This window comes from Chiloscyllium plagiosum, unplaced genomic scaffold (assembly GCF_037043375.1).
Source record: "Chiloscyllium plagiosum isolate Xiang-an unplaced genomic scaffold, Cpla_swu_hap1 HiC_scaffold_16, whole genome shotgun sequence".
In the NCBI taxonomy this organism is placed as follows: domain Eukaryota; kingdom Metazoa; phylum Chordata; class Chondrichthyes; order Orectolobiformes; family Hemiscylliidae; genus Chiloscyllium; species Chiloscyllium plagiosum.
In genome coordinates, this window is record NW_028270154.1 from 32432400 (window position 1) to 32446391 (window position 13992).

Here is a 13992-nt window from a genome sequence, read left to right on the forward strand (position 1 = left end):
ACTGGAATCACTAATTAAATGCAAATTGAAGTAGAAAGAGAAAATCTTTGCTGACTGCCCACTTATCTGTGGCTTTCAAAATATTTTAAAACTCAGCCAAAAAGGCAAAGATATGGATTCTGTCGCCATTTTTGCCAGATCTTGGAATCCTCATCTAAAATATTCATCAAGCGTCATACTGTGTTTGCACTTTTACCCACAAGTAACTTTTTATAAGTACAGTTTCAGATCCTGCTGAGGATCATAATTTTGTTTTTAGCTGTTATTTTCTTATCTAGAATGCAGTTTCTCTCTCACTCAGTGATCAGTGGCATTTTAGGTCATAATTGTTTGGCTGCATTCTCCTTCCTCTGTATCCTCATCTTGTGCTCTCCTATCTCTCATTCGACACTCCCCAACCCTTTTGATGATTATTTGTGAATGTATAAAGCTGAAACTGATCAATAGATATTCTCTACAGTACCTGGAATATTTCATTCGATTATAATTTCCAAAATGATTTATAAGCTGGCTGGAGTGTGGGTACATTTATTTTAAGCAAAACTGACCAGGAAAGGTCCAATTTGAAATATTGAATAACTCCAACATTACTTTCAATCCCTCTACTTTTAACTTTAGCTTAAATTCTGTAAAAAGCATTTTAATCCAAAATTACTCAACGTTCCATCTTTTCAAACAAAAAATGGAAATTTACAATTCTTAAAACAAATTGATGCCTTTGGTGCACAAAAATTCCTCATTTTTCTCCTCAAGTAGTGAATGACATTATAAAAACAGGATGTGTTCCATTCACTACCTTTGAATAATAGACACAGACAATAAAATAATTGGCAAGTCAAGTTCAACGAAGATAAATGTGAAGCAGTATTTTCTGGCAGGAAAAACAGGCAGTTCATCAGTGAAGCACCACCTGACGAAGGAGCAGTGGTCCGAAAGCTTGTGATTTCAAACAAACCGGTTGGACTATAACTTGGTGTCATGTGACTTCTGTCCACACTTTTCTAATACTGACACCTCTACATCATGCTATGTGGGACAGTATAGCTGACATCAGCACCCCTTGGTTTAAGAAGTGAGTAGACCTTACGCCACACTTGTTATTCAAAATCAGTGCCACAACATGCATGTTGTCTAATGGATCATTGCTTTCTACTGTGCCGTTGGTTCTTGCCTGGTCAATGGATAGAATTGGACTCTAAGGCTGAATTTTTAGCAAGAAGACCTACTGAAGTTCCTATTGCAGAGGATTTGTAGCACAGAAATCAGTTATCTGTGTAATAGAGCGATCAGAATACGTGCAGTAGTCAGTGTGACCTAAAAATGGTTCAGTACAGGTTTAGCCAAATCTACCAACTTTTGAATTTTTCTCCTCGATAATTAAAGCTTAGTTAGTGCTATGTTTTCACTTTTTAATGGCTTTGCTAATCCGGAGACAGTTTTAGTGATTTGTGTATTTGTGCTCTGAAATGCCTTGATTCTCGACCCTAGTTAGACTTGTATTGCGAAGGTGAACTGCCTGTTCTTATGCCAGAAGATACTGCTTCACATTTACTTTTCGTTGAACTTGACTTGCCAATTGTTTTCTCATTCTACAAGGTTATTATGTTAATGTCCTCCTACAATTTGCTGCATAGTGGAATTAATTTTTCACACATAACTAATGCACAATGTTTATTAAAGGAGAAAATATAGCTTTTAGGGATTTGGTCTTGTCTGCACAAGACAATACACTGGTGTAAATGTTGAAGGACTGACTTAAATTCTGAGTGCTGCAGACAGTTTTCGTTTCCGACAGCTTGCACTGTGCATGAAAGTGAACAAATTTCTACCTTTGTTGATACTCCAGAGTATGATTCTTTCATTTTAATTGTCTTCAAATTTGACAGTTTAAACTACTGGGGATGTTGCTTCTTTTGGTTGCAGTGAGAATTTTCTACCTGTTCACAAATACCTATAATTTTCAGTTTTTGAGATCAATTTCAATGTTTAACAAGATGGTTATTGGAGTTATCACTGATGCCCAATGTTAGCATCATATTCTTCAAGGTGCATAAAACATTCAGCTTGAGGTTAAAATCTGAGGCGTGCTCATTCTATACGGCTCATGCAGTGTAAATCTTCATCCCAGCAACTTGGCTGAATGTGATAAGTAAGATTTCGAAATAATGTGTTCATTTCCTTTTCCAGCCAGTTTGTTAATTTTCTTTGCAAGAAATAGTCAGTTTGGAATTCAGAAAATGTGATTGTGAATTAAGGTATGGATGTTCCAGCACCTGCAAATACAAAAAATAAATATTAGCTATATTTCATATTTTCAAAGTCAGAGCTTCATTTACTTTTGAATAAACTGCATGTTGCCTGAGACAAATAATGCCCATTCCATGTATCACTTTCATGCTGATGAAATCACATGTGTAACCTTGTATATAATAGGGAAAATCAGGCTTCTCTTATAGTCAACTGTAAAGACTAATCCCCCAACTCTTGTTAGCCCCTTGCTGTCTACAAGACTGAAGCCAAAAGTAAGTTGGAATATTCGCCAACACTGGAACATCATTCAAGCTCTACATCATTCTGTCATTGGGCTGTACCTCATTGTTTTCAGAGTATTATTACCATGAGCTCACGGAGGAGGCCCATGACTACCACCTTCGCACAACTCTGTAATATCTTGCCAGTGTTGCCTAATCCAGAGGACAACATTTTCAAAAAAAGCAGTCACTGCACATCCATTGTCTATGAAACAGCAGTGTTCAAGAGCGTGATGTTTAGTGTTAGAATTCAGATTGCACTGCTCCTGTGCAAGTCATTATTAATATAATAGCTACAGTAATAGAGCTTTCATTCACCTTTACTTTTTAAATTGCTCTTTCAAAAAGAAATAGATAAACAAAGAGCTGGCTGTTTTGCTGGTCTAGGTCCCTCATACCAAGGATTGTTTACAATATCCAGAAAATGTATAATATTAATCAACTGCTAAAATTCTTCCTTTCTCCCTTTCCAGTAAACTGAGTTAAACTTCAAGGTAACATTCGCACTTTCCATCATATATTGCCTGTTTGAAGTCAATTGCCTTCATTCATATGACATTTTTATGGAAAAGTAGTTCAAGAATCCTTCTATTAGGTATTTATAGTTTTTATACTGAAATGAAATGGTTTGGCATATTTAAGTTGCAAGTTGTTGGAAACTTTCTAAATCATTAGTGCATTGAATTAAAATTTGAAAATATTTGTATCCAGCATTGCAACCACCTGTGTGCAAATTTCCATCTGTTGACTGTACTACAATAGCACAGTGATTTCAAGGTTCAGCAAATTAATGATATTGTGACCCCAAGAAATACCTATTAAGATATTGCTAGTTAATTGAGTTAGTTACATGGTAGATTTAAAAAGGATCTGAAGGCTAACTTTTTCATGCAGAAGATGGTGTTTGGAACCATCTGCCAAAGGAAGTGGTGAAGATGAGTACAGTTACAACATTTAAATGTGGACGGGTACACTAATAGAAGGGTTTAGAGGGAAAGGGATCCAAATGCTTGGAAACGGGACTATGTCCGATTGGGATGTCTGGTCGGCGTCACTATGTACTGAGGTTCTACCTGTCTCCTGTTTTGCTAAGAATGGGACTAGCCTTGCTGCCGTGGAAGTAGTTGGACCATTCCATGTTACTGTCTTTCAAGAAATTTCCAAAGAAAAATATCTTTGACCACCAGTCAGCACGCAGCATCCTCAGACCCTGAGGGAAAAGGAGAGTATGGTTCTGTTGTGTGGTTCCCTGAGCAAACTGTCAGTCATTTGGCAGAATACCTTCTCACCAGAACTTTCTAACAAGCACGAAGATGCCTCTTGGCTGGTGAGAAGGGCGCTTCCTGTAAGATCCTTTATGTATGCTTGGTTGGACTGCGCCACCACCCATTCCCCATGAAATGGTTGCTGAGGGGGTTGAGACTGTTCCTTATCTCCACCTGGACTGTGCCTTTGCAAAGGAAGTCTGGAGGAAGATGCAGTGGTTTGTGTTGAGGTTTGTCCTGAGCAGCTCCAAGATGCGGGACTGTGTGCTGTACGGCCTGTTCCCAGTGAGGCAGGCTGAGACAAACATCAACTGCGTCTGGAGAGCCATCAACTTAATGGAAGATGCTCTTTGATCTTGCCAAAATTTGTTGGCCTTCCAGAGCAAGGGGTTGACCCCGACTGAGTGTTGCAGACTGGCACATTCCAAGGTCCTAAAAAAAAAAGGCAGGTATTTCTGGGTATAATGCAGAAGATGCAGGATCAGTTCATTCCAAAAAGGAAGAAAGATCCTAAGGGGAGGCAGGGGTGGCCGTGGCTGCCGAGGGAAGTTAAGGACCATAGAAAGACAAAAGGGAAAAAGTATAACATAGTAAAGATGAGTGGGAAATTGGAGGACTGGGAAGCCTTTAAAGAACAACAGAGGATAACTAAAAAGGAAATACACAAAGAAAAATAAGGTATGAAGGTAAACTGGCCAAAAATATAAAGGAGGATAGTAAAGGCTTTTTTAGGTATGTGAAAAGAAAAAAAAAATGCTTAAGACTAAAATTGGGCATTTGAAGACAGAAACGGGTGAATTTATTACAGGGAACAAAGAAATGGTAGAAGAGTTGAATTGGGGAAGACACGAGCAATCTCCCAGATGTAATAGTGGCTGAAGGACCTGAACTGAAGGGAATTTATATTTGGCAGGAAATGGTGTTGGAGAGACTGTTAGGGCAGAAGGCTGATAAGTCCCTGGGACCTGATGGTCTGCATCCCAGGGTACTGAAGGAGGTGGCTCTAGAAATCGTGGATGCATTGGTGATTATTTTCCAATGTTCTATAGATTCAGGATCAGTTCCTGCGGATTGGAGGGTGGCTAATGTTGTCCCACTTTTTAAGAAAGGAGGGAGAGAGAAAACAGAATTATAGACCAGTTAGTCTGACCTCAGTGGTGGGAAAAATGCTGGAATCAATTATAAAGGATGAAATTACGCCACATCTGGATAGCAGTAACAGGATAGGTCAGAGTCAGCATGGATTTATGAAGGGGATATCATGCTTGACTAATCTTCTGGAATTTTTTGAGGATGTAACTCTGAAGATGGACAAGGGAGATCCAGTGGATGTAGTATGCCTGGACTTTCAGAAAGCCTTTGATAAAGTCCCACTTAGGAGGTTAGTGAGCAAAATTAGGGCACATGGTATTGGGGCAAAATACTGACATGGATTGAAAATTGGTTGGCTGACAGGAAACAAGGAGTAGTGATAAACGGCTCCCTTTCGGAATGGCAGGTGGCAACCAGTGGTGTGCCGCAGGGATCAGTGCTGGGACTGCAGCTTTTTACAATGTACATTAATGATATAGATGAAGTTATTAAAAGTAATATTAGCAAATTTGCTGATGACAAAGCAGGGTGAAATGAGAGGAGGATGTTAGGAGAATACAGGGTGACCTGGACAGGCGAGGTGAGTGGACGGATGCATGGCAGATGCAGTTTAATGTGGATAAATGTGTGGTTATCCACTTTGGTGGCAAGAACAGGGAGGCAGATTACTACCTAAATAGACTCAAGTTAGGTAAAGGGGCACTACAATGAGATCTAGGTGTTCTTGTACATCAGGCAATGAAAGCAAGCATGCAGGTACAGCAGGCAGTGAAGAAAGCTAATAGCACGCTGGCCTTCATAACAAGAGGAATTGAGTATAGAAGCAAGAGGACCTTCTGCAACTGTACAGGGCCCTGGTGAGACCACACCTGGAATATTGTGTGCAGTTTTGGTCTCCAAATTTGAGGAAAGACATTTTGGCTATTGAGTGCAGCGTAGGTTCACGAGGTCAATTCCCGGAATGGCGCTGAAAGATTGGAGCGACTGGGCTTGGATACGCTTGAGTTTAGAAGGCTGAGACGGGATCTGATTGAGACGTATAAGATTATTAAAGGATTGGACACTCTGGAGGCAGGAAGCATGCTTCTGCTGATGGGTGAGTCCCAAACCAGAGGACACAGTTTAAAAATAAGGGGTAGGCCACTTAGAACAGAGTTGAGGAGAAACTTCTTCACCCAGAGAGTGGTGGGTGTATGGAATGCTCTGCCCCAGAGGCTGTGGAGGCCAAGTCTCTGGATACTTTCAAGAAAGAGTTGGATAGAGCACTTAAGGATAGAGGAATCAAGGGTTATGGGGATAAGGCAGGAACAAGATACTGATTGAGGATGATCAGCCATGATCATAATGAATGGTGGTGCTGGCTCGAAGGGCAGAATGGCCTACTCCTACACCTATTGTCTATTATCCTGGACTCTCTGCTGTGGGCTGCACCAAAGCTGGAGGCAGCTGCTGCAAAGTTGCCGGGGAAAGAGGTCTGACGCCTTCCTGTTGAAGGTAAACCGGGGTCGGTTTAGTTATCAGATCCTCCTCGTGTCTCGACCATACTGTAAAAATTAATTTTGTATGTGTAAGAAAAGTTTTTAGTATTTTGGGTAGAGTCAAAGTCCAATGATTTTGTTTATTTATGTGATATGCAACTGTACAGAACTGAACTGCATTTGTGACAATGGATGTGAACAAAGAAGTATTTTGTGAATGAAGTATATTTTTGAAATTAAAACAAATTCTGGTCGGCACGGATGAGTTGGACCAAAGGGTCTATTTCCATGCTGTATGACTCTCTAACTCTGTACCCTATATTCTATATTTCGGAGCTGAAAAATAGAGTGAAGAGTGGCCCATTGTGCTTCTCCAGCAAGGAAAACTGCAGTGTAAATGTACTTGAGTTTTTTCAACACTGACTATAAATGAAGTAGATTCCACTCAGAGAATTCATGAGTTGACTATATATATTTCACCTAGAAGTGTTTCCTTGGAAATGTATGTCATTGTAGCTTAGGCTAAATGTGTGTATGTTCTTTTGCAGAACAATTGCTGGAGTTTATGCATCAGCTCCCTGCCTTTGCGAACATGACTATGTTTGTCAGACGTGAACTGTGCTCAGTCATGATCTTTGAAGTAGTAGAACATGCAGGAGCAATAATAACTGATGATGGAAAAGAGGTAACCACTACAATCAGCTTTGTTTTTTTTTCTCTTGTATTTTCAATTTTTAGAGCTTCACTAAACTAAACTCTTTTCATTAGAATTGAAATAATTGATTTACTTTAGTTAGAAAGTTTGTGATCTCTGTTTTCTCCCTAATCCTTGACTACTTCTGGGAACATAGGACTTAGGAGCAAGTGCAAGTCAATTGATTTGAACTTGCTGCTTCACCATTCATTGATAACATTGATGTAGTTGTGATCTCAACTAAGCTTTCCTATTTCTCCATTGCTCCCTTGATTGGAAAATCAGCAGCGGGGGGGGGCATGGTGGTTTGCACTGCTGCCTCATAGCACCAGGGACCTGAATTTGATCCCAGCCTTGAGTGACAGTCTGTGGGGAGTTTGCACACGCTCTCTGTGTCTCCATGGGTTTCTGCCAGGTGATCTGCTTTCCTCTCTCAGTTCAAATATGTGCTGTTTAGGTGGTTTGGCCATGGTAAATTGTTCCGTGGCAAAAATAGAAATTGCTAGAAAAGCTCAGCAGATCTGGCAGCACCTGTGGAGAGAAATTAGATTTAACGTTTCAGGTCGAGTGACCGTTCCTCAGAACTGACCCAAAACGTTAACTCTGATTTTTCTTTACAGATGCTGCCAGTTCTGCTGAGCTTTTCCAGCAATTACTGTTTTTATCTCTTATTTACAGCATCTGCAGTCTTTTTGATAAAAGAGGTGTCCAGAATTGTGAAAGCTAGGTAGATTAGCCTTGGTAAATGTGGGGTTATGGGGTTAGCGTGGGTGTGGTGGGTCTGAATGGGATGCTGTTCAGAGGCTGGATGTTGACTCAATGGGCTGAATGTTCTCTGTCTTCACTGTAGGGATTCTATGGCTATGTTGTCTATCTAACTCTGCCTTGAATAAATACAATGACCCAACTTCCAACGATTTTTGGAGAAGAGATTTACACATAACCAGCAACCCTTTGAGAGGGAAATATCTGAAATCATCATAGAATCCCTACAGTGTTGAAGCAGGCCATTTGACCCAGCAAGTCCATTTATGTTTTTGTTTCACATCTGCAGCATTCACATCTTGTTTCTTTGATTCTACATCTTGTTTCTTCGAACTAAAGTCATGTCACTACCATATCAATGATGTCCTTAATTAACAGAGCTATTATAGTTCATCCATCATTATGAGATCATGTCTCTGTAATGATTAGAAGGTAACAATTGTTTGTATCTGATTTGACAAGTCATCCATGGTGTTGTGAATGCTGAATGTGTTCAGGTATAGAATCTTTAACTCTACCTTCAAATCATTTTTACAAACATTGTCGTTATCTGCTGGTGCATAGTCACATACGTACTGTGTCCCTTCCTTCCACAATCTGGTTATTATTGCCAAAATTGCTACTTTGCCCTATTACTGTGTTGTTTCCCTTTTCAGTTAGCATATCTTTGCTTATTTGCTTCTGTGGCTATAGACTGACAGCAACCAAGGTGATCCTTTCTCAAGCTTCTAATAATACAGCTGAACCAAATGGATGCTGCTTGAGATCAGAGTTGAGAGTGGAGTGCTAGAAAAGCACAGCAGGTCAAACATCGATTCTCCTCCTCCTCGGATGCTGCCTGACTTGCTGTGCTTTTGCAGCACCCCACTCTCAACTCTAATCTCCAGCATCTGCAGTCCTCACTTTCTCCTAGCTGCCTGAGATTAGTTGACTTATGATTCTTTTATCAATTTTCTCCCTAACTCTCTCAGATATAATTGGTCAACAATTCTTCTCAGCAGAGGAGGTTGGATTAGGAGCTTTGTGAAATGAAAATATCAGACTTGGGCCCTGTGATCTACACAGTTGTTTATTGATAGAAAAACTGTTGAAAATAATTATCAAACTACTAAAATAAATGTTATTTAAGCACTTTGTTGTTAATAAACTAGTGATCATGTGTACATGAGTATTTCACTCTCTAATCTTGAATAAATAATGGACATGTTTTGTCCTTGGGATGATGGGGTTGTGATATGATGAAAGGTTGAACAGATTGGGTCTTTACTCAGCTTAGAAAAATGAAAAATGATTTTACTGTCACATATAAGGTTCTGAGCTGGCTGGACCTGATCAGGTGTATCCTAGAACTCTGTGGGAAGCTAGGGAAGTGACTGCTGGGTCTCTTACTGAGAGATTTGTATCATCGATAGTCACAGGTGAGGTGCCGGAAGACTGGAGGTTGGCTAACGTAGTGCCACTGATTGAGAAAGGTGGTAAGTACAAGCCAGGGAACTATAGACCAGTGAGCCTGACGTCAGTGATGGGCAAGTTGTTGGAGGGAATCCTGAGGGTCAGGATGTACATGTATTTGGAAAGGCAAGGACTGATTAGGGATAGTCAGCATGGCTTTGTGTGTGCGAAATCATCTCACAAACGTAACTGAGTTTTTTGAAGAAGTAACAAAGAGGATTGATGAGGGCAGAGCAGTAGACGTGATCTATACAGACTTCAGTAAGGCGTTCGACAAGGTTCCCCGTGGGAGACTGGTTAGCAAGGTTAGATCTTATGGATTACAGGGAGAACTAGCCATTTGGATACAGAACTGGCTCAAAGATAGAAGACAGAGCATAGTGGTGGAGGGTTGTTTTTCAGACTGGAGCCTGTGACTAGTGGAGTGCCACAAGGATCGGTGCTGTGTCTGGTACTTTTCATTCATTTATATAAATGATTTGGATGTGAGTATAAGAGGTATAGTTAGTAAATTTGCAGATGACACCAAAATTGGAGGTGTAGTGGACAGTGAAGAAGGTTACCTCAAATTACAACAGGATCTGGACCAGATGGGCCAATGGGCTGAGAAGTGGCAAATGGAATTTAATTCAGATAAATGCGAGGTGCTGCATTTTGGAAAAGCAAATCTTAGCAGGACTTATACACTTAATGGTAAGATCCTAGGGAGTGTTGCTGAACAAAGAGACCTTGGAGTGCAGGTTCATAGCTCCTTGAAAGTGGAGTCGCAGGTAGATAGGATAGTGAAGAAGGCGTTTGGTATGCTTTCCTTTATTGGTCAGAGTATTGAGTGCAGGAGTTGGGAGGTCATATTGTGGCTGTATAGGACATTGGTTAGGCCACTTTTTGGAATATTGCGTGCAATTCCTGTCTCCTTCCTATCAGAAAGATGTTGTGAAACTTGAAAGGGTTCAGAAAAGATTTACAAGGATGTTACGAAGGTTGGAAAATTTGAGCTATAGGCATAGGTTGAACAGGCTGGGACTGTTTTCCCTGGAGTGTCGGAGGGTGAGGGGTGACCTTATAGATGTTTATAAAATCGTGAGGGGCATGGATAGGGTAAATAGACAAGGTCTTTTCCCTGGGGTGGGGGAGTCCAGAACTAGAGGGAAAGGTTCAGGGTGAGAGGGGAAAGATATAAAAGAGACCTAAGGGGCAACATTTTCACGCAGAGGGTGGTACGTGTATGGAATGAGCTGCCAGAGGAAGTGGTGGAGGCGAGTATAATTGCAACATTTAAAAGGCATCTGGATGGGTATATGTTTTCGGAAGGATTTGGAGGGATATGGGCCAGTGCTGGCTGATGGGACTAGATTGGGTTGGGATATATGGTCGGCATGGACAAGGTGGACCAAATGGTCTATTTCCATGCTGTACATCTCTATGACAAGGTTATTGCTGCAAGGATGTTTCCACTTTCAGAAATCCACTGCTCCAAAATAAGGAGTCTGCCATTTAAAATGAAGATGAAGAGAAATTTCTTTTTGAGCATCTCCAGTCTTAGGTAATCTTTTTTCCAGTAGGTAGTGGAGGCTGTATAATTGAATATGTTCAATGATAAGTTAGACAGATTTATGCTTTCATTCGAGTTAGACCTGGGGCTCCCTCTGGATAATGCTGTATAATTCTACTGCTCATCCTCTGACCTTTAGAAACCCCGTCTCACATTTTTAGCCATGTTGACAGTGGAATAAATTCAGACCTTGAATCAAGTGACCATTAAAGGCTGACCCTGGTGTCAGACAAAACCTGACGCTTAAATTATTAGGGGGATGTAATAGACTGTTTGTATTATCCAGGGAGAAAGTGAGGACTGCAGATGCTGGAGATCAGAGCTGAAAATGTGTTGCTGGAAAAACGTAGCAGAGCAGGCAGCATCCAAGGAGCAAGAGAATCGACGTTTCGGGCATGAGCCTGAAGAAGGGCTCATGCCCGAAACATCGATTCTCCTGCTCCTTGGATGCTGCCTAACCTGCTGTGCTTTTCCAGCAACACATTTTCAGCTATTTGTATTATCCCTAGATTATTAATCCAGGTACCCAGGTAATGTTCTGGGGACCTGGGTTTGAATCCCACAGTGGTATTTGAATTCAATAGAAATCTGGAATTAAGAATTTAATGTCAATTGTCAGAAAAACCTATCTGGTTCACTAAATGGAAAGGAGCTGCTGTTCCTGTTACATGTGACTCCAGACTCTCAGTAATGCGGTTGACTCTTAACTGTTCTCTGGGCAGTTATGGATGAGCAATAAATTCTGACCTAGCTTATGACACTCGTATCTTGTGAATTAATTCGAAAAATTGCAAAATTGTCCTATGTTTTCACTGTTGTAGGTACTTCAGATTTTCTTTCAGAACCCCATCTAAATAACTTGAGCATAACTGCTATTTATTGTTTTATTTGCACTTGAATTTTTTTTGTATGAAAATTTTATTTATAAATCAGATATTGAACTGCCTGAGGAAAAATTACTGAGTAATGACAGATCACATTCTGAGGCAGCTGAAGAGGTTCCTATTCAATAATGTTTCATAGATTTTATTTCAATGCATGTTAACTCAGCTTTGTCACAGATAAGTCAATGATGCAACTGAAAGCTCCTTTCTCATGTTTCTATTGTTCTTTTGACCTCGACAGGCAAAGTCTTCTTATTTATCTTTATCAATTTTCTTAGCCCACTGAGTACCAGGCATGCAGCCAACTCCAGATAGTGCAACAGGATTATTTTTAAATTGACCACTGGGAAGCATATGGCAGCAATTCATAAATACCTTATAAATACTGTCTATTACAAATTTCTTGACTGTTATTTTTAACAAAGATGTTGATATTGAGACTCCCTCTTTTGGCAAATGAGAATAATGTTTTCATTGTCAAGCTTTATCCATGCTTGACTGGACCATATTTTAGTCTAGCAAGAGTAATTGTTTTAAGCTGTATGTTAATTTGGTAGGCATGATGTGGAGGTGCTGGGTTTGGACTCGGGTGGACAAGGTCAAAAGTCACACAACACCAGTTATAATCCAACAGGTTTATTTGAAATCACAAGCTTTCGGAGCTCTGTTCCTTCGTCAGGTGGAGTCTGAAAGCTTGTGAGTTCAAATAAATTTGTTGGACTATAACCTGATTTCATGTGACTTCTGACTTTGTTTATTTGGTAGGGCAGTTAATACAGTTAAAAGCCACCAATTTATGACACACTATTTTTCACACATTCTTCTCAAATTGTTCTGGGAAGGAACTCGAGCCGATTCATAGATATGCAGAAGACTAAAATGTTTGTTTACGGCATTGCTATTAATAGCAGAGAGCAGAAATCTCCCTTGTTTGTCATGACATTGTGGCTGAGAAAAATAAGCCCTGGAATATTTGAGACTTTTCAATTTGATTCTGACTATTTTAAGTGATTTGTACAATTTCAATCAATTTTTCCCCATTTTATTTTGTTTAACTTCTAGCTAGAGTCGTGGTATGTTATTCTAAATGGCTCAGTGGAAATCACCGATTCTCATGGAAGAAGTGAAATACTTTGTATGGGAAATAGTTTCGGTATCTCTCCCTCTTTGGAGAAACAATATATGAAAGGAACTGTTAGGACGAAAGCAGATGATTGTCAGGTAAGGATGTGCTTCAAGAGCACTTTTGGTTATTTCAGTTCAACAAGAGAGTTTCTAATTTGGCCAGATTGAGAGTATGCAATGATGACTATTTCCTGGGCAACTGTGAAACAAAATGAAATAATTAGATCATCTCTTTGAAAGCAGCTGGGCTCTTGACACTGGTAATGTGTGCATGTTGGCAGTGAATAGCTATAGTTGGTGCCAGGTACATGACTCAGCTGAGAATTTGAATGCTAGTCAAGACTAGTGTTTCTGTCTGATACCTTCTTTCCCCAACTCCCTCCCTCAAAGTAAGAAAATTTCAGCAGTTTGAATGGAGTTTTCTGAGAGGTAGACAAAATAACCTGTTGAGAGTGAAGAATAATTGTTTATCCATTTTTGATTTAGGGATGTGGGCATGTCATGCAAGATCAACATTTATCACTGATCCTTCTCGAACTGTTGCTGTTTAATGGGGCAGCTTAGGTGTATTCAAATGTTACAATCACAGTGTACTGCATAAAATTTTAGGATAATTGATATTCAGAAAATAAATCTAAACAGTCCTTCTCATCCTACAGTCTCTAAGATTTGTTTGCAGGTTTATTACTGTAACTATTCTCAATAAGTAGTAAATCTGTAATGACAAATCTGAACTTGCTACTTTCCAGTGCTATAAGCTAAGATCTGAATGACAGCTCATAATTCCTTTATTGCAGGTTAAGCCAGTTTCTTGGTAGGTTTTGATTCAGATGCATTTTAACCAGATCAGGGAAGAGTTTTACATTCTATGTATATTTATGTCATTGAGCACACTGAGATCACTATCTTTAATGATCAGCATTAGGTCTTTTAAATTTTGTACCTAATTTAATTTTTGTAGTTGCAAGATGCTGTCGTTCTTAAACTCTGAAGTAACAGTATACTAACACGGCATTTTATTTAGATATGATCAATGTAATGCTTTGTAGCTAGTAGCAATTATGAGTATCTGCAGGGCAGAATTCTGTTCATGCAGTTAGGTTTATTGTACTCACTTTATGTTCTGTAAGCCTTGCTTAGCAGTAAATATACTG

The 13992-nt window shown here is 39.8% G+C and overlaps 1 protein-coding gene across 15 annotated transcripts in view; it reads left to right on the top strand.

Annotated features, from left to right (window-relative positions):
- The window catches only part of rapgef6 (Rap guanine nucleotide exchange factor (GEF) 6), a 378117-nt gene that overhangs the window by 262087 nt on the left and 102038 nt on the right, over window positions 1-13992 (top strand). For all 15 annotated transcript variants that reach the window (XM_087995268.1, XM_043703415.2, XM_087995265.1 and 12 more), the window contains 2 exons: window positions 6915-7051; window positions 12776-12934. In XM_087995268.1, the coding sequence (XP_087851394.1) occupies window positions 6915-7051; window positions 12776-12934 (296 nt within the window). The remainder of the gene's footprint in view (window positions 1-6914; window positions 7052-12775; window positions 12935-13992) is intronic.